This window comes from Lampetra planeri, chromosome 61 (assembly GCF_965212315.1).
Source record: "Lampetra planeri chromosome 61, kcLamPlan1.2.h2, whole genome shotgun sequence".
Lineage (NCBI taxonomy): Eukaryota > Metazoa > Chordata > Hyperoartia > Petromyzontiformes > Petromyzontidae > Lampetra > Lampetra planeri.
The window spans coordinates 2,322,636-2,349,043 of NC_136167.1; the positions used below are offsets into that span (position 1 = coordinate 2,322,636).

A 26,408-nucleotide genomic window follows, 5' to 3' on the forward strand; every position below is an offset into this window, starting at 1 on the left:
GCTGGACCACGGTGCGAGGAGCTCGCAGATCCGCGAGAGACTTGGACACGGTCCCCAACATTAGCGGGCCGCGAGCGGGAGAGAGATGGTACCCGCCACTCGAGAGTGAGCGTGAGGGTCCCGTCGCCACGGCAACCCCGCAGCTCGCCCGGGTGGTCACCGTGGAGACGGAGCGGCCACAATAGAGCATGGGAGCCGTGTGCATGGGAGCCGTGTGCATGGGAGCCGTGTGCATGGGAGCCGTGTGAACCCCCACCTTCCCCACCGCCCAGCAACAAACAGCAGTCGCGAGGTGGAACGTTCATGGGGAGTTCCTGCCATAGTCCTACACAGAGACCCATAAACCTACACAGAGACCCATAGTCCTACACAGAGACTGATAGTCCTACACAGAGACCCATAGTCCTACACAGAGACCGATAGTCCTACACAGAGACCCATAGTCCTACACAGAGACTCATAGTCCTACACAGAAACCCATAGTCCTACACAGAGACCCATAAAGCTACACAGAGACCCATAGTCCTACACAGAGACCCATAGTCCTACACAGAGACCCATAGTCCTACACAGAGACCCATAGTACTACACAAAGACCCATAGAGACGTATTGTCTGTGTCAGTACCGCGCTTGGGATCATGACCACACTGCCCACAACCAAAGCTGACAAAGACAAAGGTCCCCCGTGCAGCCTTAAAAGACTGCGGAGGCAAGTGCTGTTACTGAGCAACAGCTATAAAGGCCGGCATGGCACACGGGCGGGTGGGTGACCAGCACCACGCCCGGCCGCCTTTGTCTCCCCAGTGGCGATGTTTGCACATCACACCAGATACTCATTTGAGGCTAAATCGACTCAGAGGAGGCCCAGGACATCCACCCACCCACACACCCACCCACCCACTCACCCACACAACCACTCACCCACACAACCACCCACCCAGTCATCCATACAACCACCCATTTACCCACACATCCACCCACTCACCCACACATCCACTCACCCACTCATACATCCACCCACTCACACACCCACCCACACACCCACTCACCCACCCACCCACTCACCCACCCACCCACCCACGCACCCACACATCCACCCACCCGCTCACACATCCACCCACCCACTGACCCACACATCCACCCACTCACTCACACAACCACCCACCCACCCGCACATCCACTCACCCACTCACACACCCACCCACCCACCCACTCACCCACCCACCCACCCACTCACCCACCCACTCACCCACCCACTCACCCACACAACCACCCACCCACTCACCCACACACCCACTCACCCACACAACCACCCACCGACCCACCCACTCACCCACCCACCCACTCACCCACCCACCCACCAACGCACCCACACATCCACCCACCCGCTCACACATCCACCCACCCACTGACCCACACATCCACCCACTCACTCACACAACCACCCACCCACCCGCACATCCACTCACCCACTCACACACCCACCCACCCACTCACCCACCCACCCACTCACCCACCCACTCACCCACCCACTCACCCACACACCCACCCACTCACCCACACACCCACTCACCCACACAACCACCCACCGACCCACCCACTCACCCACACAACCACCCACCCACACATCCACACGTCCACACACCCACCCATACACTCACCCACCTACACACCCACCCACACACTCATCCACCCACACACATACCCACCCACCAACACACTCAATCACCCACTCAAGCACCCACACATCCACCCACCCACCCACACACCGGTTTCACAGCGCCGCGCCAACCACAGCGCCACCGCTCCCCCCCCCCACCGCCCTCACCTGCAGCCTTGCCCAGGGGTCACGAGCCCCCTCCCCGTGGCTCCCGGCGGCGCCCTCCCCCCACCGGAGCGCCCCCCCAAGTGGCCCCCACCCCCGGGCTGCCCCGCACGGCGCTGCCCCGATGCGGGGCAGCAGGGAGTCGAACTCGTCCAGGTCGCGCGCGCTCACCAGCGCACGCACGTCCTGCAGCAGCGAGCGCTGCAGCAGTCGCAGCAGTAGCAGTGGTAGTAGCAGTAGTGGCAGCAGTGGTAGTAGTAGTAGTAGTGGTAGCAGTGGTAGCAGTGGTAGTAGCAGTAGTGGCAGCAGTGGTAGTAGTAGCAGTGGTAGTAGCAGTAGTGGCAGCAGTAGTAGTAGTGGTAGTAGTAGTGGCAGCAGTGGTAGTAGTGGTAGTAGTAGTGGTAGCAGTGGTAGTAGTGGTAGTAGTAGTAGTGGCAACAGTAGTAGTGGTAGTAGTAGTAGTGGTAGTAGCAGTAGTGGCAGCAGTGGTAGTAGTGGTAGTAGTAGTGGTAGCAGTGGTAGTAGTGGTAGTAGTAGTAGTGGTAGTAGCAGTGGCAGCAGCAGTGGCAGCAGTAGTAGTGGTAGCAGTGTCAGTAGTAGTAGTGGCAGCAGTAGTAGTGGTAGTAGTTTTAGTGGTAGTTGCAGTGGCAGCAGCAGTGGCAGCAGAAGTAGTGGTAGCAGTGGTTGCAGTGGCAGTAGTTGTAGTAGTGGCAGTAGTAGTGGCAGTAGTAGAAGTGGCAGTAGTGGTAGTAGTAGTAACAGTGGTAGTAATAGTAGCAGTGGCAGCCGTAGTAGTAGTAGCAGTAGTAGCAGTAGCAGCAATAGCAGCAGCAGTCGTACAAAATCAGCAATCCCATCGGCACGCACGCGTGTAGGGGGGGGGTGTCTTGTGTGTTATAGCGCAGGGAGGCGCTGCTATACGTGAATGGAAATGCAGGGAGGCGTGGTGCAGGGAGGAACGGAATCGTGAGTGATGGGTGTAAGTGGTGGATAGCGGTGGTGTAGTAGCGGTCAGCGCGCTGCGCTGCGAACCCGGTAGCCCGACTTCGATTCCCACTCACGGCCAACACCAAGCGGCGATTACCCGAAGCAGTCCTGGGCCTCCCCTGGGTCGTGTCAGCCTCAAAATGGTGTCCGGTGCGGTGTGTAGTAAACATCGCAACTCGGGGAGACAAAGGCGGCCGGGCGTGGTGCTGTTCACCCACCCCCTCGTGTGCCGTGCTGCTAATCGCTAACAGCACTTGCCCCAACACTCTGTTAAGGCTACATGGGGGATCTTTGTCTTTGACGCAGGGATTGGTGATATAGTGATGGTGGTGGTAATTGTGTTAATGCTGATGATGGTAACGTGGTGGTGGTGATGGTGATTGTGTTAATGCTGATTGTGGTAATGTGGTGGTGATGTGGTGGTTGTGATGGTGGTGGTGATTGTGCGAATGCTGATGGTGGTGATGATGTGGTCGTGATGGTGAATGTGTGAATGCCGATGGTGGTGATGTGGTGGTGCTTGGTGACAGTCGTGATGATAATGTGTTGATGATGATGGTGGCAGTGATAGTGGCGGTGTGAATGCCGAGCGAGAGACACCGACAGAGAGAGAGAGAAGGCACCGTCCCCTACCTGCTGCGGCGTGTGCAGCAGCGCGTCCAGCCGGGCGAGCAGCGCGGGCACGGTGAGCCCCCCCGCCCGGTACTCGTCCACCAGCCCCTCCAGCCGGGCCCCCCCACCGCGGCCCGCGGGGCCCCCCAGGACGAGCGCCGCTCGCTCCCCCAGGGCGCGCCGCGGCTGCTCGCAAAGCGCGCTGGGGGTCACGCCGGTGCCCCACACACCGCGGCACAGCACCACCTGGGGGGGGGAAGAGTGGGGGTGTTACAGGGGGTGCGAGCGGATGGATAAGCGAGTGGATGGGTAGGCGAGTGGATGGGTAGGCGAGTGGACGGGTAGGCGAGTGGACGGATTGGCGAGGGTGCGAGCGGATGGGTAGGCGAGTGGATGGGTAGGCGAGCGGATGGATAGGCGAGTGGATGGGTAGGCGAGTGGATGGGTAGGCGAGTGGATGGGTAGGCGAGTGGATGGATTGGCAAGGGTGCGAGCGGATGGATAGGCGAGTGGATGGGTAGGCGAGTGGATGGATTGGCGAGTGGACGGATTGGCGAGTGGATGGGTAGGCGAGTGGACGGATTGGCGAGGGTGTGAGCGGATGGGTAGGCGAGTGGACGGGTAGGCGAGGGTGTGAGCGGATGGGTAGGCGAGTGGACGGGTAGGCGAGGGTGCGAGTGGATGGGTAGGCGAGTGGACGGATTGGCGAGTGGATGGGTAGGCGAGTGGACGGATTGGCGAGGGTGTGAGCGGATGGGTAGGCGAGTGGACGGGTAGGCGAGGGTGTGAGCGGATGGGTAGGCGAGTGGACGGGTAGGCGAGGGTGCGAGCGGATGGGTAGGCGAGTAGATGGGTAGGCCAGTGGACGGATTGGCGAGGGTGTGAGCGGATGGGTAGGCGAGTGGATGGGTAGGCGAGTGGATGGGTAGGCGAGTGGACGGATTGTCGAGGGTGCGAGCGGATGGGTAGGTGAGTGGACGGGTAGGCGAGTGGATGGGTAGGCGAGTGGATGGGTAGGCGAGTGGATGGGTAGGCGAGTGGACGGATTGGCGAGGGTGCGAGCGGATGGGTAGGCGAGTGGACGGATAGGTGAGCACGGGAGTGGATGGTACACGAGCAGAGGGGCCAGGCGATTGGGCGGTTAGGTGACCACACGGGTAGACGTGTAGGCGAGCGTGCGGGAATCCATCCGGCGCCTCTCACCGGAGCCGGCTCCGCATCGTCGTCCGCCGCCGTTCGCCGGCGCGGCGGCTGCGCGGAGCGGTGCGGTGGCACCGCGGGAGCCCTGGGGAGGCGGCCCACGTCGCGCACGGTGAGCATGAGGTGCGCGCTTGCGCCCAGCGCCGCCACCGCCTCCGCGTGGCTCGCCGAGCGGAGGCTCCGCCCGTTCACCTCCACGATCTGGTCGCCGACCTGCAACGGGAGGCGTCATTCGGAGTGTTTAGCTGCCGTGCATTGCCACGTGATGTTGATGAGGCCGCTTTGTCTTGTGATTGGCAGGTCCCTTCTGAAAAAGAGCTATGCAGGGTGCTTCAAAAAAATGTGAACGCTTTGGAGGATTTGCAACAAGACCACAAGAAATGCACCTCTGGGCTCTGGAGACCACCTGGAGTAGATTCCAGGCACGCGCTGACAATGATGGCGAACAAGTGGTGAGACTCTTTGACTTTTGGAAGCTATTTGTTATCATGTTAGAGTGTAGTATCCATTATTTTTCCATTAAAAACGAAAGTCCCATGTAAGTGTTAACATTTTTTTAAGCACCCTGTATATAGCTCAGTGGGCATTGCCTGGTACAATAAAAAGAGTATTAGTTTAAAAATAATGATGATGATGACGATAATGACTTTCCTTCCCTCCCCCTTTAAAGGCTTTGTACCCAATCTTTGCCCCCGCCATGGCAGGGCGGTGAGCCTGGGTGTTCTCGTCCATTTCTTAAGCACAAGTCGCACGTTTTGTCAACGTGCTGTCTCGCCCTCCTTTTGGCGTTCCCGTAATATCTTTGGCTCTTGAAAAACAATAAAAAAGTGAATTGTCATATAATACCTGTCAACCCTTTATCAGTGCCTATCTAATTACAGACCAATTCAGACCTTATTGGTCACCCCGTGCCCTTATAAATCTCAACGTTCATCCTACAAAGTCCCATCACAAGGGAGAAACACAAATAAATAGACGGTTTTTAAAATAAATTTCCCTGTTCAAGAATACGGGTAAACCGTATGTGTAATGTCAATACAGTCTACATGCGGTGTGAGTGGACTAGTGGCCACGGGAGGTAATGCCAGGGGAGTCAGCTGTGAGTGCGAAAGAACTAGTGGCCACGGGAGGTAATGACAGGGGAGTCAGCTGTGAGTGTGAAGGGACTGGTGGCCACGGCAAGTAATGACAGGGGGGTCAGCTGTGAGTGCGAAGAGACTGGTGGCCACGGGAGGTAATGACAGGGGAGTCAGCTGTGAGTGCAAAGGGACTGGTGGCCATGGGAGGTAATGCCAGGGGAGTCAGTTGTGAGTGTGAAGGGACTGGTGGCCACGGGAGGTAATGACAGGGGAGTCAGCTGTGAGTGCAAAGGGACTGGTGGCCATGGGAGGTAATGCCAGGGGAGTCAGTTGTGAGTGTGAAGGGACTGGTGGCCACGGGAGGTAATGACAGGGGAGTTAGCTCTGAGAGCGAAGGGATTAGTGGCCACAGGAGGTAATGACAGGGGAGTCAGCTGAGAGTGCGAAGGAACTGGTGGCTATGGGAATGATCTAGAAGGGAGCGTAGTCAGGTGAAGGAAGAGGACGGTGGAGTCAGTGAGAAGGTTCGAGAAGAGGGGCGTGGCCTCCTGTTGATATATACGGGAGATGCGCGGGAGACTCGGGACTGTTGCAGTGGGGGTCTCCGCCGGATATCAAGTGAACATGTCTTCAATAAAGTGCCATCTCAAGAGGATTGTGTTAAGACGTCATTACATATATACACAGTCTGTTCTCCTATAACGTGGCGGTAGTAGTTGCGTTCCTGAAGAACAAAAATCGCGTTACAATATATGATACAGTAAGGGTAAAGCACAGTCTGCGATAACGCGTGACATGGATACACAGGCCAGACAAAGACCGAGGCGCGTGTGGGTAGCATCGAGAAGCATCCAGCAGTATCCCGACACCTTGTGTGCGACACACAGCTGTACGACCGCTGAATTCCTACTCGCTCTGTGACGTAGTTCCGTTTGCCCGATCGCGTTACTATATATCCGATTCGCCTACACGTTATTAAAAAAAATGTGTTCCTCGGTACATTCGTAAGTAGGAACACAGAGGCTCAACATACGGAGAAGGGCCCTCGCTTTATGCACACGTGGATCTACCAGGCTTGGCCATAATTTTGTCCTCCTCCTCCTCGTTCTCTCCCTGCCCCTCCTCTCAAATCATCCCTTCTCGCCTCCTCTCCTCCCTCTGATGGGTCCCCGGCCCCTGTCCACGGGTGCAGTAGCTCTGCTATCTAATGCTATTTGCTTCGGTTGCTTGCAACACCCCTGACGCATTCATCGGGTTGCGAAAACTACGCGCTATACGAGAACGGACTGTGTTAATACACTTTTTATTTTTAAATGCCGATGTCAACTCGCGCCGCGGCGCAGCCAGGGGTTTTGTCTCCCTCGTTCCGCCGGCGTCGTCCCTGCCGCCGCCGTTCCCCTCTAGGTCGACTCGGCCTCAAAACGGGCTTTACCTGGAGGCCCGCGCTCTCGGCAGCGCCGCCCGGGTCGAGGCCGGACACGAAGATGCCGAGGCCGAAGTCGCAGCCGCCTCGAACCACGAGCCCCAGCGGGGCGCGGCCGGAGGCCGGGAACACGCTCACCTGTACCATGCGAACACAGGAACATGGGAACAACACGCTCACTTGCACCACGGAAACACGCTCACCTGATCATGTTGAACTCGGGCAGAGAGGTCAAGCGGTCACAATAGGAGTCTAGATTGCACGAGTGAGTGGATGGGTGGGTGGGTCAGTAGGTGAGTCGGTGGGTTAGTGGGTGAGTGGGTCGGTAACTGGGTGACTTGCGCCAGTGGGTGGGTCAGTGAGTGAGTAGGTTGGTAAGTGGGTGACTGGGTGGGTGGGTCAGTAGGTGAGTGGGCTGGTTAGTGAGTGAGTAGGTGGGTCAATGGGTGGGTGTATCAGTGGGTGGGTTGGTGGGTCAGTGGGTGAGTGGGTGGCTCCTTGAGGCCAAGACGAGGTTCCACTGGGCCCCGCTACCACGACATTGACAATAATAGTCGTCTTGGAGGGCAGGCGGCCCTGTGGACCGGATTAATCTTCACCGACCCCCCCCCCCCAACACACTCTCCACCACTCTGCGTGCCCCCACCTTCCTCTCGTCGCCGTTGCTCAGCAGCCGGAGGCCGCCGCGCTCCTCCGCGCTGGGCGCCGACAACGTCGCCGCCTCCGCCGCGTCTACTCCCCCGCCCGGGCGATCGAGAGGGGGCCCGCCCCCTCCCCCCGCCTCGGCCACGTGGCCCCACCACTCGTCCCCCCACGTGCGGTGGCGGTGGTGGGGTGGTGGTGGTGGTGCAGCAGCGCCCGCGGTGGTGGGCTTGGCGGCCGGGGGGACGGACAGCACGGTGAGGTCCAGCCTGCGGCCCGAGCACAGCACCTGGGCGGGCGAGCGAGGGGGTGGGATGGTCACGCGAGCGGAGAATTGCGCCGGCGAGCCCAGCCACGGCGAAGAAGATGGTGGCCCGGCCGGTGCGCTGACCACGACGCCGCGGCCCTCAGCGCTGCCGTGGGCATCGCCGCCGCTCTCTCGCGAGATCGTTACCGGCACGCTGGCATCCGTAGCCCCGTCACGGTCATCGTCGCCACCACCACCAATACCGACGGCCGCCATTCGCCACTAAGTGACGGTCACGTCACCACGGCGTCTGTGCCAGGCCAGGTGCACTTTGAGGCGACGTGATCTGCCGAAGGTTCGCTGACAGACCCAGCAGGTGTCATGGGTTGGCTGACTGAGATGACAGGTAGATGCAACGGTCGTAGCCCCTGCTGTGCCAGTCATCACCACCAACATCACCGGCATGGTCATCCCCATCACGGCCCCGTTCCTGGGTGTGCCCAACGTCACAGTGGTGCTGTGACGTGGTGGTGCATCACACCGCGTGTGTGCGTGTGTTTGTACCCACCCTGGCGATTCGTGGTAGTGTATTGGTTTGCGCACTGCGCTACAAACCCGGCAACCTGCGTTCATTTCTTCCTCAGCCAACACCAGCGACGATTATCTTAATCGGTAATGGGCCTCCCCTTGGTCGACTCAGCCTCAAATTAGTACCTGGTGTGGGGTGCAAACATCACCACTGATGAGACAAAGGCGGCCAGGCGTGGTGTTGGCCACCGACCCCCTCGTGTGCCATTCCGGCTTGCGAACAGCACTTTCCCCAACAGTCTGTTCAGGCTATACAGGGAATCTTTGTCTTTTGCTGTGTACACACCCTGGCAGTTAATGGTCGTGTATTGGTTTGCATACTGTGCGACGAATCCGGCGACCCCGCATTCATTTCCCGCTCATAGCCAACACCGGTGACAAAAATAATTTGAGCCGGTCTTGGGCCTCCTCGAGATTGACCCAGCCATAGTTGAGTGACCTTCCCATGGTGCGTGAACATCACCACTGGGGAGACATGGGCAGCATAGCGTGGTGCTGATCACCCCCCCCCCCTCCCCCCCCCCGTCGCACGCAGTGCCACCCTTCGTAGGTCTTCCTCTTTAGTGTAGATTCACAACGGAAGATTAAAGAGATGATTAGATGTGTCGTCCACTCAATTGTCTGTTCAGATGCAGAGCGGATCTCGTCCCATTCCTCCTTTAACGGGGGTGAAGACAGCAGTGGCCGACTGTTCACGGTGCGGTCGAAGGTTCGCGATTCGTGGCCGCACTGCTCGCAGGCTGCCGAATCTTCCGACGCGCCATTCGTGGCGTCAGGTGGCCGGCATCGGCCAACCTGATGTCCCGGTCCCGAGTTGGTCGACGGTCGACCGCTGGCGGCGTTGGAACGTTGGAAACTGGGAGGTTCCACGGTACCTACTCGCCCAGCAGTAGTTGCCTCGTCAGTTAAAGCCTACCACGGTCGGCGGATCCTACGCCTTCGTTTTTGCGACCAGGGGCACAATGACCATACCTGTCAACCGCTTATCATCAGTGCCCCTTACCTTCTTACAGACCAATTCAGACCTTATTGGTCACCCCGTTCCATTATAAATATCAACGTTCATCCTATAAAGTCCCATCACAAGGGAGAAACACAAACAAATCAACTATTATATTTGCCCGCATTGAAACCTCAATTTCTCTGTACAAGAACACGGGGTAAACCATATGGGTTGATAGGTATGCTATCCCAATCACTATCCCTATCACTATCCCTAGCTCTATCACTATCCCTATCTGACATACCTGTCAACCCCTTATCAGTGCCCTACCTGATTACAGACCTTATTGGTCACCCCGTGCCCCTTATAAATCTCAACATTCATCCGACAAAGTCCCATCACAAGGGAGAAACACAAACAAAGAGAGTTTTTTTCATTTGCCCACATTGAAACGGCTGTACGCCGTACGGACTTGAAAATTCGAATTTCCCAGCACAAGAATACGGGGAAAACAATATGGGTTGACACGGTATGCATACCCCCCCAACACCAAACCCACCCCCCATAGTTGCGCCACCCCGTTCATTGCACCCACCCGCACGGCGTCCTGGTGCGTCACACCGTCGTGCAGGACGACGCCGTTGGCCCTCAGGACGAGGTCACCGGGTCGCAGGCCGCACCGCCAGGCGAGCGAGCCGGGCACCACGTGGCCCACCGCCACGGGCAGTCCGTGCTCGGCGCCACCCCGCACGCTCAGCCCCAGCGGCGCCGGGGCACCCCGGGACCCCCTCTCCAGCAGCACGCGACGCACGGAGGCCTGGGTAGGCACGGCCTGGCGGGATTGCGGGGGGAGAAGGGGGGGAGGCAGAGGTCGCAAACGAGTTTTGATTCCTTACCCGTACCCGGCCGCACCAGGGTCGCAAATGGGTACCCGTACCCGTACCCGGCCGGGTACGGGTACCCGTTCCCTACCCGTACCCGTACCCTACCCGAAATGAGTGACAAACGGCTACTCACCAGTGACTCACGGCCTACCCGTACCCGTACCCGGCCGCACCAGGGTCGCAAACGGCTACCCGTACCCCGTACCCGGCCGGGTACGGGAGCCGGGTATCGGGTAGGGTACGGGTATCGGGTACCCGGTTGCGACCTCTGGGGGGGGGGGGGGTAGCATGGGCAAGGTGACACAAAGACAAAGGTCCTCCAATGTATAGCCTTTAACAGACTGTTGGAGACAAGTGCTGTTAGCGAGTAGCAGAGCCTATGAAGGCTGGCACGCCACACGAGGGAAAGGGGGGTAGTGGCCAGCACCACGCCCGGCCGCCTTTGTCTCCCTGGAAGCGATGTTTTACACACACCGCACCAGGTACTCAATTGAGACTGAGTCGACCTAGTGGAGGCCCAGGGATGGTTAAGATAATCGTCGCTGGTGTCGGTCGTGAGCGGGAATCAAACTCGCATACCTGTCAACCCCTTCAGTTTACCTCGTATTCTTGTACACGGAACTTGAATTTTCAGGTCCACATGGGCAACATTTATTTGTGTCTATTTGTTTGTGTTTCTTCCTTGTGGTGGGATTTTGTAGGATGAACGTTGAGATTTATAAGGGGCACGGGGTGACCAATAAGGTCTTAATTGGTCTGTAATATGGTAGGCACTGTGAAAAGGTTGACAGGTATGAACTCGGCCCGGGTCACCAGGTTTGTAGCGCCGTGCGCCAACCCCTACACTACCGTCCCCCCACACCACGGCATCACACGCGCGACCCAACACACAGGAACGTGGGTGTCACACGTTGTTGCTTTTGTCCTGACTTCTATTCACTTCCTCGATCCGCTTTAAATGATTTCATCGTTTTTGTCACTTTGGTGACCCAGAGTTACTCTTGCAAATGAAATTTTCCTAATCTCTCGAGTTCTTGCCCTGGGGGAAACACATGGGGGGTGAATGACACGGGGACAACGCGGGAGACACGGGGGTCACATATAGGGGTGAAGGTGGACACAGTGGGCACACGTGGAGGTGACTTAGGCCTGTCCTCAGTCTCCTCCCAATTCCTCTGCCTGGGGAGGCAAGGAGGACCAGGGCAGGGAAACCAGGCGATGCAGGCCTGTTCCCGCGGACACTAGGCCTCAACTGCGTATACAATAAATACGATGACATTAAAAAAGATGACATCACATGACGTACACGTGTTAAAGTCACCTCGTTGACAATTGATTGATTTTGAACATTAAACACTTTTGAGGCCTAGTGTGCTACCCATGACCATGCCTTCCTCACCCAGTATCCCTACCCAGGTGCTCGCATCTGCCCGGGCAAGGGAATCGGACAGAGATACTGGGGTAGACCCAGTCACTCATCATCATTCAAAGTGTTTGACGTCACAAAGGCCCATGTAATAAAGAATGATTTTTTCTCTCGTAATTTTGGCCAATCCTTTGATAAATTCTCCCTGGTCGTCTATAATTGCCAATATGAAAGTATGAAAAATAAGAATATAAAGACACCTTTAGCAAGGAATGGAGTCTACATCGACCACAGGTACTTGTGGAAAAACATGCAAAAAAACAATGCACATATTATCAGAGCATGTTTTCATGTTTTGCTACAAGTACGTGTGCTTAATATAGACTTGATTCCTTGCAAAATGCGTCTTATTTGGTGTTTGAACATCTTAACACCTGTTTTATTTGCCAGAAGAGGGCAAAAGTCTACTATTGTTATTATTGTGGCTGGCAGATATCGACGCTGGCCTTTGACCCCGGGGCCATATTGCCTCACGCAAGGAGAGAGGATGAAATTACATTTATGTGAAAACCCTTTTTTCAAGATAGCTATTGTAACCCTGATCATAACACGTAGGCTTTCACGACCAATATCATCCACAATACAGGTTTTTTATTGGGTTAAATCGCGTACATATACGTGACGAACCTTATTAAATTGGCTGTGTCGGGTGGTGGCGGGTTTAACGACACATTTAAATATTTACGCGATCTAACCCCAAAAAACTGTGTTATTGATAAATATTGTGATTCACAAGTTATTTTTTTGGGTTAGTCAACGTAAGGAGAAGATCAAATGTGTCGTTTAAAAACCCTCCACACCCGACGCAGCCAAATGTCCAATCGTCACGTGCAGAAGTGTGTGAACAACGCGCCAAATTGCATACCTGTCAACCCATACGGTTAACCCATAGTATTGTACAGGGAAAGTGAGTTTCAGGTCCAAACAGCCGTTTCCATACGGGCAAAGAAAAAAACCGTGTCTATTTGTCTGTGTTTCTCACTTGTGATGGGACTTTGTGTAAGGGCACGGGGTGACCAATAAGGTCTGAATTTGTCTATAATAAGGTAGGGCACTGATAAGGTGTTGACAGGCATTTGATTGTAATAATATTGAATTTTGGTTTCAGCTCAACTCGCCAGTGAGCCGTTAGGAGCACAATTCTCACGGCCAGATTTAGCAGCCGTTTATATAAAACAAAGCTTTGCTAACTGCATCAGGCACCCTCGAGTCATAAGGGGCCGTCCATAAATGACGTCACGCGATTTTGGATGATTTTGACCCCCCCCCCTCGTTACACGGCGTCACAAAAAGTCAGACCCCCCCCCCTCAAATATGACGTCACAAAGCTCTGTCTCCCGCCCCCCCCCAAAACCATATTTCCATTTTGAAAATAAAACACGCTTCAAATAGCTTTAAACTATTGTCATTGTAGTGCGTATTTAATGTGGCGCTGCACTCTGATGTTGTAGGAGTGTTGTTATAGCAATTAGTGTTGTTATAACAATTCTATTTTTACTTAAAGTTGCGCATTTTGATGTGACGTCACATTTATCAACCCCCCCCCCTCGTCACACATCGTCACAAATGTCTGACCACCCCCCCCCTAGGTGCGTGACGTCATTTATGGACGGCCCCTAACCAAGGAAGGCAGAAATAAGCCTTGCCTCGTTTCTTAAACAGGCGTCATGACAACACAGGAAAAACCAATCAAATCTAAGCATAGACATTAACCATGGCACATGAATGCATTCTAATTGAATTCTAATTCATCTGGGTCATTGGTTACCATCACATGCATTATTCATGATAGCTACTCATGAATATACATGGCTGCAGCAGGATGGGAATATCATGTTAATTCAGGGGGACTGTTTCATGCCAAACATTTGGCCAGCTCGTTACGTGGTCGAGATGTTGTCACCAGGGCGGGGTTGATTGGGCCCATCATGTCACCTGGCTAACAAACTGAGGCCCGTACGTCACCTGGGTGGCACAGTCAGGCTCTGGATGGCACAATTAAGCCCGTATGTCAACTGCATGTCACGTGTATAAATGTTGAACTTCTTCCACACGGTACGTAGCCAACCTGAGTGGGTTGGTGAGGTCCGTTTGTCGTCTGGGTGGGTTGGTGAGGTCTGATTTCCGCCTCTGTTGATCTCCCGCAAGAAGCGCAGCTGATGGAGCTGAAGGAGGCGTGTGTGGAGCTATTAAGGAGGTGGAGTCAGAGAGACATGAACACCACCACCACCACGCTTGCATGCCTCATCGCTTCCACCACGACTATATATACCGCCACCACCATTATCAACACCACCAACCCCATCACCATCAAAATGACCACATTATGAACATGACCACCACCAATACAACCAAAATCACCACTACTATCACTAACATAACCACCAGCACATCACCACCATCAACATTAACCCAATCACCACCACCACGTCACCACCATCAGTAATAACACAATCCCCTCCACCACATTACATCTCTACCATCAGCATTCATTTAATAACCACCACATCACCACCATCAGCAATAACACAATCACCACATCACATAATCAGCATTAACACAATCACCACCACCACCACATCACCACCATCAGCATTCACACATTCACCACATCACATCATCAGCATTAACACAATCACCACCATCAGCATTCACATAATCACCACCACCAACACATCACCACCATCAACCTTCACACAATCACCACCACATCATATCATCAGCATTTACACAATCACTACCACCACATCAACACCATCAGCATTAACACATTCATCACAACCATCACTGCCATCACCACCACCATCACCACCATCACCATATCGCCATACCTACGTCAAAGACAAAGATCCCCTGTATAGCCTTAACAGACTGTTAGGGCGAGTAGCACCTATGAAGGCCGCTACAGCACACGAGGGGGTGGGTGGCCAGCACCACGCCTGCCCGGCCGCCTTTGTCTCCCCAGTGGCACACGGGTTACTCATTCAGGCTGATTCGCCCTAGAGAAGGCCCAGGAACGATTAAAATATTCTACATGACTAATAATCAATGTGTTTGGGTTAGATCGCGTAAGTTTAAAAGTACTACCACCAATACTACACCCATCACCTGCACTACCACCACTACTACACCCATCACCTGCACTACCACCACCACTACTACACCCACACCACTTGCACCACCACTACACCCACCACCTACACTACCACCACGACTACACCCACCACCTGCACCACCACCACTACTACACCCACCACCTGCACTACCACCACTACTACACCCACCACTTGCACCACCACTACACCCACCACCTACACTACCACCACGACTACACCCACCACCTGCACCACCACCACTACTACACCCACCACCTGCACTACCACCACTACTACACCCACCACCTGCACCACCACCACGACTACACCCACCACCTGCACCACCACCACTACTACACCCACCACCTGCACCACCACCACTACTACACCCACCACCTGCACCACCACCACTACTACACCCACCACCTGTACCACCACCACTACTACACCCACCACCTGCACCACCCCTACTACTACACCCACCACCTGCACCACCACCACTACTACACCCACCACCTGCACCACCACCACTACTACACCCACCACCTGCACCACCACCACTACTACACCCACCACCTGCACCACCACCACTACTACACCCACCATCTGCACCACCACCACTACTACACCCACCACCTGCACTACCACCACTACTACACCCACCACCTGCACCACCACCACTACTACACCCACCACCTGCACTACCACCACTACTACACCCACCACCTGCACTACCACCACTACTACACCCACCACCTGCACTACCACCACTACTACACCCACCACCTGCACCACCACCACTACTACACCCACCACCTGCACCACCACCACTACTACACCCACCACCTGCACCACCACCACTACTACACCCACCACCTGCACCACCACTACTACACCCACCACCTGCACCACCACCACTACTACACCCACCACCTGCATCACCACCAATACTACACCCACCACCTGTACCACCACCAATACTACACCCACCACCACCACCACTACTACTACACCCACCACCTGCACCACTACCACTACTACACCCACCACCTGTACCACCACCAATACTACACCCACCACCACCACTACTACACCCACTACCACCACCACCACTACTACACCCACCACCTGCACCACCACCACTACTACACCCACCACCTGCACCACCACCAATACTACACCCACCACCACTACTACACCCACCACCTGCACCACCACCACTACTACACCCACCACCTGTACCACCACCACCACTACACCCACCACCTACACGATTGCAATCACCACCACCAACCAACCAACCACCCTCCTCCTCGCTACCTGGGAAGGTTGTACGACACTCTGATGGGCAGGGTGGCTGTGGCGCCACCACCACCTCCACCGTCACGAGCAGCAGCAGCAGCAGCTCCTTGCTGCTGCCCCAGGCAGGAACCCCGCGACGTGTAGGTGTCGAAGAGCAGCTGGTCGGCCGCGGGCAGCACCTGCCGGAGCAGGGGCAGCAGGTGGCGCCTGGGCGGGCAGTCGAGGCGAAGGTCACGGAGGGCGGTGACGAGGTCGCGAACATTGCGCCGCGCCTGATACTCGCGCAGTCGGCCGAGCAGCGCCATGCGCTCCGAATCGCTGAGCAGCGAGCCCAGGGCCCCGTGCAGCTTGCGGACGTTGGCGGACAGAGGTCGTCCCACGGCGGGTCGCCCCGGGCCCCCCACGGCGAAGGAGGGGCCCGAGAGACGCGGCGGAGGAACCGCGGACATCGGCGGCGGCGGTGGTTCGGATGGTTCGGCTGCGGGAAGGGTCAACGCGGAGACTCGGACATCGGAGACGCGACGCGAACTTCTTGCTACAACATTTATCGCGGGTTTCAATTATGTATGTGACGCCCTCCTCCTCCTCCCCTTCTCCCCTTCACCCCCAACTTCACCACCTCCACCACCCCCTCCGTCCCCCGCACGCCAAGCACGACTCGCGCTGTCTCGTGTTATTATTGCCGCCCTGTCGAAGCGAGTGAACCTAGCCTGGCACCAGCGGCGTGCTCGCGTCGCCCGCCGACTAATTGACGAATGGCGGCCGTTGTTAGTCGTCGTTGTTGTTAGTCGTTGTTAGTCGTCGGAGGACGACTGAGCCCTCTGACGGCCGAGAGAGAGAGGCATCGGGTTCGATGTTTGCTGTCTCTCTCTCGCTCCGTCTCTCCCTCCCTTCGTCGCCTCCCCACCCCCCCCCCCCGTGCTCACCGCCGCATCGCCACTTGTTGCTGCCGAGCGCGGAGAGCCTCTAGAAGCCTCGGCCACGGGCCCCGTACCCCTCCCTGCTGCTCCCACCACCCACCCACCCACCCCTGCCTCGCCGATGCCCCTCTTCCTTCTTGATCCTCCTACTCCTCCCCCCACCCTGCACCCACCCTGCACCCACCCTGCACCCAACCCTGCCCCCACCCTGCACCCACCCTGCATCCAGCCTGCACCCACCCTGCACCCAACCTGCACCCACCCTGCCCCCACCCTGCCCCCACCCTACACCCAACCTGCACCCACCCTGCACCCACCCTGCCCCCACCCTGCACCCACCCTGCCGACACCCTGCACCCACCCTGCCCCCACTCTGCACCCACCCTGCACCCACCCTGCCCCCACCCTGCACCCACCCTGCCGACACCCTGCACCCACCCTGCACCCAACCTGCCCCCACCCTGCACCCACCCTGCCCCCACTCTGCCCCCACCCTGCCCCCACCCTGCACCCACTCTGCACCCACCCTTCACCCACCCTGCCCCCACTCTGCACCCACCCTGCACCCACCCTGCCCCCACTCTGCACCCACCCTGCCCCCACTCTGCCCCCACCCTGCCCCCACCCTGCACCCACCCTGCCCCCACCCTGCACCCACCCTGCCCCCACTCTGCCCCCACCCTGCCCCCACCCTGCACCCACCCTGCCCCCACCCTGCACCCACCCTGCACCCACCCTACCCCACCCTGCACCCACCCGGCACCCACCCTGCACCCACCCTGTACCCACCCTGTACCCACCCTGCACCCACCCTGCCCCCACCCTGCCAGCGCGCGCGCCGCTCAAATTCAGCACCAGGGACAGCGCCGCCAGCGGCTGCAGTGGTGGAGTCTCTTGACAACGGGGAGGGGTGGGATGGAGGGGAGGGGCATCGGGGAAGAGGGGGTGGGGGAAGGAGGAGATCAAGGCAAGGAGGTCGGGGTTGGGTGGGAGGGCTGAATGACGCGGAGGGGGAGGGTCACTTGCAATCCCACTCCAGGGTCCCACTTACAATCCCTCCCAGGGGTCCCACTTACAATCCCTCCCTGGGGTCCCACTTACAATCCCTCCCAAGGAATCCCACTTACAATCCCTCCCAGGGGTCCCACTTACAATCCCTACCAAGGAATCCCACTTACAATCCCTCCCAGGGGTCCCACTTACAATCCCTCCCAGGGGCCCCACTTACAATCCCTCCCAGGGGTCCCACTTACAATCCCTCTCTGGTATCCCACTTACAATCCCTCCCAGGGGTCCCACTTACAATCCCTCCCAAGGAATCCCACTTACAATCCCTCCCAGGGGTCCCACTTACAATCCCTCCCACGGGTCCCACTTACAATCCCTCCCAGGGGTCCCACTTACAATCCCTCCCAACGGTGCCACTTACAATCCCTCCCAGGGGTCCCACTTGCAATCCCTCCAGGGGTCCCACTTACAATCCCTCCCAACGGTGCCACTTACAATCCCTACCAAGGGGCCCCACTTGCAATCCCTCCCAGGGGCCCCACTTACAATCGCTACCAAGGGGTCCCACTTACAATCCCTCCCAGGGGCCCCACTTACAATCCCTCCCAAGGGGCCCCACTTACAATCCCTCCCAGGGGTCCCACTTACAATCCCTCCCAAGGGGTCCCACTTACAATCCCTCCCAAGGGGTCCCACTTACAATCCCTCCCAAGGGGTCCCACTTACAATCCCTCCCAGGGGTCCCACTTACAATCCCTCCCTGGGGTCCCACTTACAATCCCTCCCAAGGGGTCCCACTTACAATCCCTCCCAAGGGGTCCCACTTACAATCCCTCCCAGGGGTCCCACTTACAATCCCTCCCAGGGGCCCCACTTACAATCCCTCCCAGGGGCCCCACTTACAATCCCTCCCAGGGGCCCAACTTACAATCCCTCCCAGGGGTCCCACTTACAATCCCTCCCAAGGGGTCCCACTTACAATCCCTCCCAAGGAATCCCACTTACAATCCCTCCCAAGGGGTCCCACTTACAATCCCTCCCAGGGGTCCCACTTACAATCCCTCCCAAGGAATCCCACTTACAATCCCTCCCAGGGGTCCCACTTACAATCCCTCCCAAGGAATCCCACTTACAATCCCTCCCAGGGGTCCCACTTACAATCCCTCCCACGGGTCCCACTTACAATCCCTCCCAACGGTGCCACTTACAATCCCTCCCAGGGGTCCCACTTGCAATCCATCCCAGGGGTCCCACTTACAATCCCTCCCAACGGTGCCACTTACAATCCCTCCCAGGGGTCCCACTTACAATCCCTCCCAGGGTCCTGCTTACAATCCCTCCCAGGGGTCTCACTTGCAATCCCTCCCAGGGGTCTCACTTACAATCCCTCCCAGGGGTCTCACTTGCAATCCCTCCCAGGGGTCTCACTTGCAATCCCTCCCAGGGGTCCCACTTACAATCCCTCCCAGGGGTCTCACTTACAATCCCTCTCAGGGGTCTCACTTGCAATCCCTCCCAGGGGTCTCACTTACAATCCCTCCCAGGGGTCCCACTTACAATCCCTCCCAGGGGTCCCACTTGCAATCCCTCCCAGGGGTCCCACTTACAATCCCTCCCAACGGTGCCACTTACAATCCCTCCCAGGGGTCCCACTTACAATCCCTCCCAGGGTCCCGCTTACAATCCCTCCCAGGGGTCTCACTTGCAATCCCTCCCAGGGGTCTCACTTACAATCCCTCCCAGGGGTCTCACTTGCAATCCCTCCCAGGGGTCTCACTTGCAATCCCTCCCAGGGGTCCCACTTACAATCCCTCCCAGGGGTCTCACTTACAATCCCTCCCAGGGGTCTCACTTGCAATCCCTCCCAGGGGTCTCACTTACAATCCCTCCCAGGGGTCTCACTTGCAATCCCTCCCAGGGGTCCCACTTACAATCCCTCCCAGGGGTCCCGCTTACAATCCCTCCCATATATTTGAATGTTAAAGGCTCCCATAGATTTCGATTTAAAGCTTTCATGACTGCAGGGATTCATATTATTGGTTCTTTCGGTAAAGACACGTAGAAGAGAAATAATAAAATAATAAAAATAAATAAAACAAAATATGTAAAAAATAAAAAAATATCATAAAAATAAAATAAAAGTCTATGTTAAAGGCTCCCATAGACTTCAATAAAGCCTCCCATAGACTTCAATGTTAAGGCTCCCATAGATTTTATGTTTAACACTCTCATAGATTTCGATTTAAAGCTTTCGTGACTGCAGGGATTCATCTTCTTGGTTCTTTCGGTAAAGTCACGGAGAAGGGAAGTAATAAAATAATAAAAATAAAACATAATAAAATAATTCTCACGACGTTTCGGCCACAACACAAGCAGCCGTCCTCAGGTGAAAACCAGACGCTGTCTCCCCGACAGACCTGGTTTTCACCTGAGGACGGCTGCTTGCATTGTGGCCGAAACGTCGTGAGAATTATTTTATTACGTTTTATTTTTATTATTTTATTACTTCCCTTCGACGTGACTTTACCGAAAGAACCAAGAAGATGACTGCCATAGACTTTAATGTTAAAGGCTCCCATAGACTGCAATGTTAAAGGCTCCCATAGACTTCAATGACACAGCCTCCCATAGACTTCAATGTTGAAGGCTCCCATAGACTTCAATGTTAAAGGCTCCCATAGACTTCAATGTTAAAGGTTCCCATAGACTTCAATGTTAAAGACTCCCATAGACTTCCATGCTAAAGGCTCCCATAGACTTCAATGACAAAGCCTCCCATAGACGTCAATGTTAAAGGCTCCCATAGACTTTAATGTTAAAGGCTCCCATAGACTTCAATGTTAAAGGCTCCCATAGACTTCAATGACACAGCCTCCCATAGACTTCAATGTTGAAGGCTCCCATAGACTTCAATGTTAAAGGCTCCCATAGACTTCAATGTTAAAGGTTCCCATAGACTTCAATGTTAAAAACTCCCATAGACTTCCATGCTAAAGGCTCCCATAGACTTCAATGACAAAGCCTCCCATAGACGTCAATGTTAAAGGCTCCCATAGACTTTAATGTTAAAGGCTCCCATAGACTTCAATGTTAAAGGCTCCCATAGACTTCAATGACACAGCCTCCCATAGACTTCAATGTTGAAGGCTCCCATAGACTTCAATGTTAAAGGCTCCCATAGACTTCAATGTTAAAGGTTCCCATAGACTTCAATGTTAAAGACTCCCATAGACTTCCATGCTAAAGGCTCCCATAGACTTCAATGACAAAGCCTCCCATAGACTTCAATGTTAAAGGCTCCCATAGACTTCAACGTTAACGGCTCCCATAGACTTCAATGTTAAAGGCTCCCATAGACTTCAACGTTGAAGGCTCCCATAGACTTCAATGTTAAAGGCTCCCATAGACTTCAATGTTAAAGGCTCCCATAGACTTCAATGTTAAAGGCTCCCATAGACTTCAATGTTAAAGTCGCCCATAGACTTCAATGTTAAAGGCTCCCATAGACTTCAATGTTAAAGGCTCCCATAGACTTCAATGTTAACGACTCCCATAGACTCCAATGTTAAAGTCTCACATAGACTCCAATGTTAAAGTATCCCATAGACTTCAATGTTAAAGGCTCCCCTTCAATGTTAAAGGCTCCCATAGGCTTCAATGTTAAAGACTCCCATAGAATTCAATGTTAAAGGCTCCCATAGGCTTCAATATTAAAGACTCCCATAGAATTCAATGTTAAAGGCTCTATCCTGGCTCGCTTGAGTCCTCACCATCCCGGGCTATCGAACGCACGGAGTGAATCGAAGATCGGCCCCTAACGAACATCAAAGGAACTGCACATTTTCCTCAACTCAAGACCGCAACATTCCCTCGTTTCCGTCTCTACACTCTGCTGCTCTGAGTGAATCCTCATTTCTCTCGTGTGTGTCTCCGGGTGTGTCTCTGTGTGTGTGTCTGTGGGGGAGTGTGTACATGCGGGGGAGTGGTGGTGCAGCGATTAGCGCTGCACTGCCCTAGTAACCCGGAGACCCGGTTTAGATTCTCGCTCACGGCCAACATGAATTGACGAAAATCCGAACCGGTGCTGGACCTCCCCTAGGTTGACTCAGCCTCAAACGGGTAACCTGGTGCGGTGTGTAAAACATCGCCACTTAGGGAGACAAAGGCGGCCGGGCGTGGTTGCTGGCCACCCACGTCCTCGTGTGCCACAGTGCTGGCCTTCATAGGTGCTCGCTAACAGCACTTGCCCCAAAAGTCCGTTACAGGCTATTTGGGTGATCTTTGCCTTTGTATCTGTGTGTGGGCAGCGTGTACACGTGGGGAGCGGTGGCGCAGCGGTTAGCGCTACATTGCGCTCCGAACCTGGAGACCCGGGTTAGATTCTCGCTCACGGCCACCAACATCAGTGACGATTATCTGAACCGTGTCGTGGGCCTCCCCTAGGTCGACTCGGCGCCAAATGACACATGGTGCGGTGTGTAGTGAACTTCGCCACTGGGGGAGACAAAGGCGGCCGAGCGTGGTGCTGGCCACCCACCCCCTCGTGTGCCGTGCTGGCCTCCATAAATGCTACTTGCTAACAACACTTGCCCCTACAGTCTGTTAAGGTTATACGGGGGATCTTTGTCTTTGTGTGTGCGTGGGGAGGGGGGAGCAGTGGAGTGGCAGGTAGTGCTGCACTGCGCTACGTAAACCCGGCGACCCGAGTTCGACTCCCGCTCACGGCCACCAACACCCAGTGACGATGATCTGAACCGGTCCCCCTCACCCCTAGGTCGACTCGGCCTCAAATGAGTACCTGGTGCGGTGTGTAGTGAACATCGCCACTCGGGGAGACAAAGGCGGCTGTGCGTGCGGAGTCCGCACTTGTAGAAGTGGGACGAGGATGGGCCCCGTTTGCCTGAAATGCCACCGATGATAATTTGCGCGACCTTTGTAGGTCACGGTGTTATTGAAGAACGCGTTGTGTTGAGTAACACATTTTTCTGGCTCATCTCGGAAAGCTTCACCGAGTCCCCAAGACTCGTACGTCCCCCCCCCCCCCTGCATGTTGCTACATTCTGAGGGGTATTTCGGCCGTGAAATTTGCACGGTGGAAGGCGTTTAAGAATCGGGTTTTACCATTTCTGGCAATACAAAAGGAGGTAATAATAGGGGGTTTCCCCTTTTTTCTGGCAACAAAATTGAAACCTTTTTACAAGGATTCATGTCTGCATTAACCACAACACTTGGAGTCAAAATGCAAACAAAAAACACTCTGATAATATATGCATTGGCCTTGAAACTGATTGGTCCACACCAAGGGACGGCTTTCTTTTGAGCCTCGACCCAATTGGTGCTCGACCAGAGGACGCCAAAAGGCGTACAGCTCAAAGACAATGCACTATCAAAGTAATGAGGGCTCGGGGTGAGCATCTACATCATTAGACCTCCTTTGCCAGTACAAAAATATAATAATAGGGTTTTCCCCCTTTTTCTGGCAACAAAACTGAAACCTTTTTACAAGGATTCATGTCTGCATTAACCACAATACTTGCAGTTTCAAGGACAATACATTATATATTATCATAGTGTGTTTCTGTTTGCATTTTGACTGCAAGTATTGTGGTTAATGAAGACATGAATCCTTGTAAAAAGGTTTCAGTTTTGTTGCCAGAAAAAGGGGAAAAACCCTATTATATTATAGTACTGGAAAAGGAGGTCTAATGATGACAACAGGAGGTGTTAAGATGTTCAAATACCAGACAGGAACTTTTTTGCAAGGCATCATGTCTGCATTAACCACACATGTTGGTGGTGAACATGCAAACAAAAACACGCTCTGGTAGTGTATGATGATGCATTGTCTTTGAAACTGATTGGTCCACAGCAGAGACAGCTTTCTTTAGAGCCCGGTCTCAAACAGTGTCAGACCAGAGGACGCCACAAGGCGAACAGCACAAAGATAATGCCACTGTCGGGACATTGAGAGCTCGGGGTGAGCAGCTACATCATGGGCCCTCCCTTGACAGCATCAAAATACAAGAAGCCGTTTTAACCCTTTCTGGAAATAAAACAGGCGGTGTTCAGATGTTAAAACACCAAACTGAAACCTTTTGCAAGGAATCATATCCGCATGAACCACACATACTTGTGGTGAACAGGCAAACAAAAACACATGCCATGGCCGTATACATGTTTTATTGCCAGAAAGGTTAAAACCATTTTCTTTTATTTTGATACTGGCAAGGGAGGTCCCGTGATGTTGAAGGCGTTCGTTTGAACTTCACGTCGGAAGGGAGAGCGGAGAGTCCAGATACAACCCCGCCTCGCACACGATGAACGGATAAAAGGCGAAGCCCCGCACAGATAGATTTACCAATCTGTAGCCGTGCTGCCGGTAGTGTGCAGCCCAGCTTGGGGGCTTGCACCTCAACAGCGTGTGTGGTTCGTACGTGATTCGTACGTGGTTCGTACGTGGTTCGGAAAACATTTTTTTGTTGTTGGGATCGAATTGAGCTACCAAATATCCGCTTAACGCAAATGCACAAAATGATCCATTATTTCATCTGACGGTAATTTAATTGCGAAAATCGATTTGCTGGGATGATGTGTGTCTCTGTGTGTGTGTGTAAATGCATTATGTGTGTCTATATATATGTGTGTGTGCGTGTGTCGTGGGGAGCGGTAGTGTAGCGTTAGCGCGCTGCGCTACGAACCCGGCGACCCGAGATCGGTTCCCGCTCACGGCCAACACCGGTGACGATTATCTGAACCGATCTGGTGCCTCCCCTAGGTCGACTCAGCCTCAAATGAATACCTGGTACGGTGTGTAAACATCGTCACTGGGGAGACAAAGGCGGCCGGGCGTGGTGCTGACCACCCACCCCCTTGTGGGCCGTGCCGGCCTTCATAGGTGCTCGCTAATAGCACTTGCCCCAACAGTCTATACGGGGGACCTTTGTCTTGATAGTGTTGTGTGTGTGGCGGGGGTGGGGGGTGGGGGGCGGTGGTGCAGTGGTTAGCGCTACGCTGCACTACGAACCCGCGCTGTCCCGAGTTCGATTCCCGCTCACGCCACCAATACCAGTGACGATTATCTGAACTGGTCATGGGACCTCCCCTAGGTCGACTCAGCCTCAAATTAGTACCTAGTGCAGTGTCTAAAACATTGACACTAGGGAGACAAAGGCGGCCGGGCGTGGTGCTGGCCACCCACCTCTTCGTGTCCGTGCTCGACTTATATAGGTGCTCGCTAATGGCACTGCCCCAAAAATCTGCTCAGGCTATACTAGGGATTTTTGCTTTGTCTTTGATTGTTGAGGATGTGTTGTGGCGTTTAAAGCCACATTGCGCTGTGAACCCGGCGAACCGAGTTTGATTCCTCCAAGCTCACGACCCACATCAGTCGCAATGATCTGACCCGGTCCTGGGCTTCCCCTGGATCAGTGGTTGTTAACCTGGGAGATGCACGCTGCATCCCCTGGGGGTGCCCTGCATATGCACACAATGATCCATTATTTCATATGACGGTAATTTAATTGCGAAAATCGATTTGCTGCGATGATGTGTGTCACTGTGTGTGTGTGTGAAGGCATTATGTGTGTCTATATATGTGTGTGTGTTTGTGTGTAAAGTGGGGAGCGGTGGTGTAACGGTTAGCGCGCTGCGCTACGAACCTGGCGACCCGAGTTCAATTTCCGCTCACGGCCAACACCCAGTGACGATTATCTGAACCGTTCCTGGGCCTCCCCTAGGTTGACTCAGCCTCAAATGAGTACCTGGTGCGGTGTCTAAACATTGCCACTAGGGAGACAAAGGCGGCCGGGCATGGTGCTAGCCACCCACCCCCACGTGTGCCGTGCCGGCCTTTATAGGTGCTCGCTAACAGCACTTGCCCCTACAGTCTGCTACAGGCTACACGGGGGATATTTGTCTTTGTTTTTGTGTGCGTGTGGGGAGCGGTAGTGCAATGAGATGCCCTTTCTGGGGGAGGTGCGAGACACGGCCAGATTTTTTTTTAAAGATCAATAATCGAAATCACAAATTAAGGACGGGCACATGAAGTTACAACTTACTTTGCTTCATCAAGCCCTACGTATGTGTTCACAGTCTTCGTGTTTTTAGCGATTGAGAAGCAGAGGGGTGCAAGGCTGCAGTCAAGGTCAAGAGCCTCTGTCAATAGATCGATTCAGCCCGAAGATGAGCACCTGTAATGGTGCGGTGTTAACAACAACAACAGCAATG

At 54.8% G+C, this 26,408-nt stretch overlaps 1 protein-coding gene across 1 annotated transcript in view; it reads right to left on the minus strand.

The window, feature by feature from the left end:
• WHRN (whirlin) overlaps positions 1-16,839 on the minus strand; it is a 29,220-nt gene extending 12,381 nt beyond the window's left edge. Inside the window, exons 1-8 of the mRNA XM_078619099.1 lie at positions 16,273-16,839; positions 13,926-14,043; positions 10,143-10,379; positions 7,774-8,058; positions 7,137-7,265; positions 4,629-4,838; positions 3,447-3,671; positions 1,830-2,027 (exon numbers count right to left, since the gene is read on the minus strand). Of these exons, the coding sequence (XP_078475225.1) occupies positions 1,830-2,027; positions 3,447-3,671; positions 4,629-4,838; positions 7,137-7,265; positions 7,774-8,058; positions 10,143-10,379; positions 13,926-14,043; positions 16,273-16,703 (1,833 nt within the window). The 5' untranslated portion in view covers positions 16,704-16,839. The remainder of the gene's footprint in view (positions 1-1,829; positions 2,028-3,446; positions 3,672-4,628; positions 4,839-7,136; positions 7,266-7,773; positions 8,059-10,142; positions 10,380-13,925; positions 14,044-16,272) is intronic.
• Between the last annotated feature and the right edge of the window lie 9,569 nt (positions 16,840-26,408).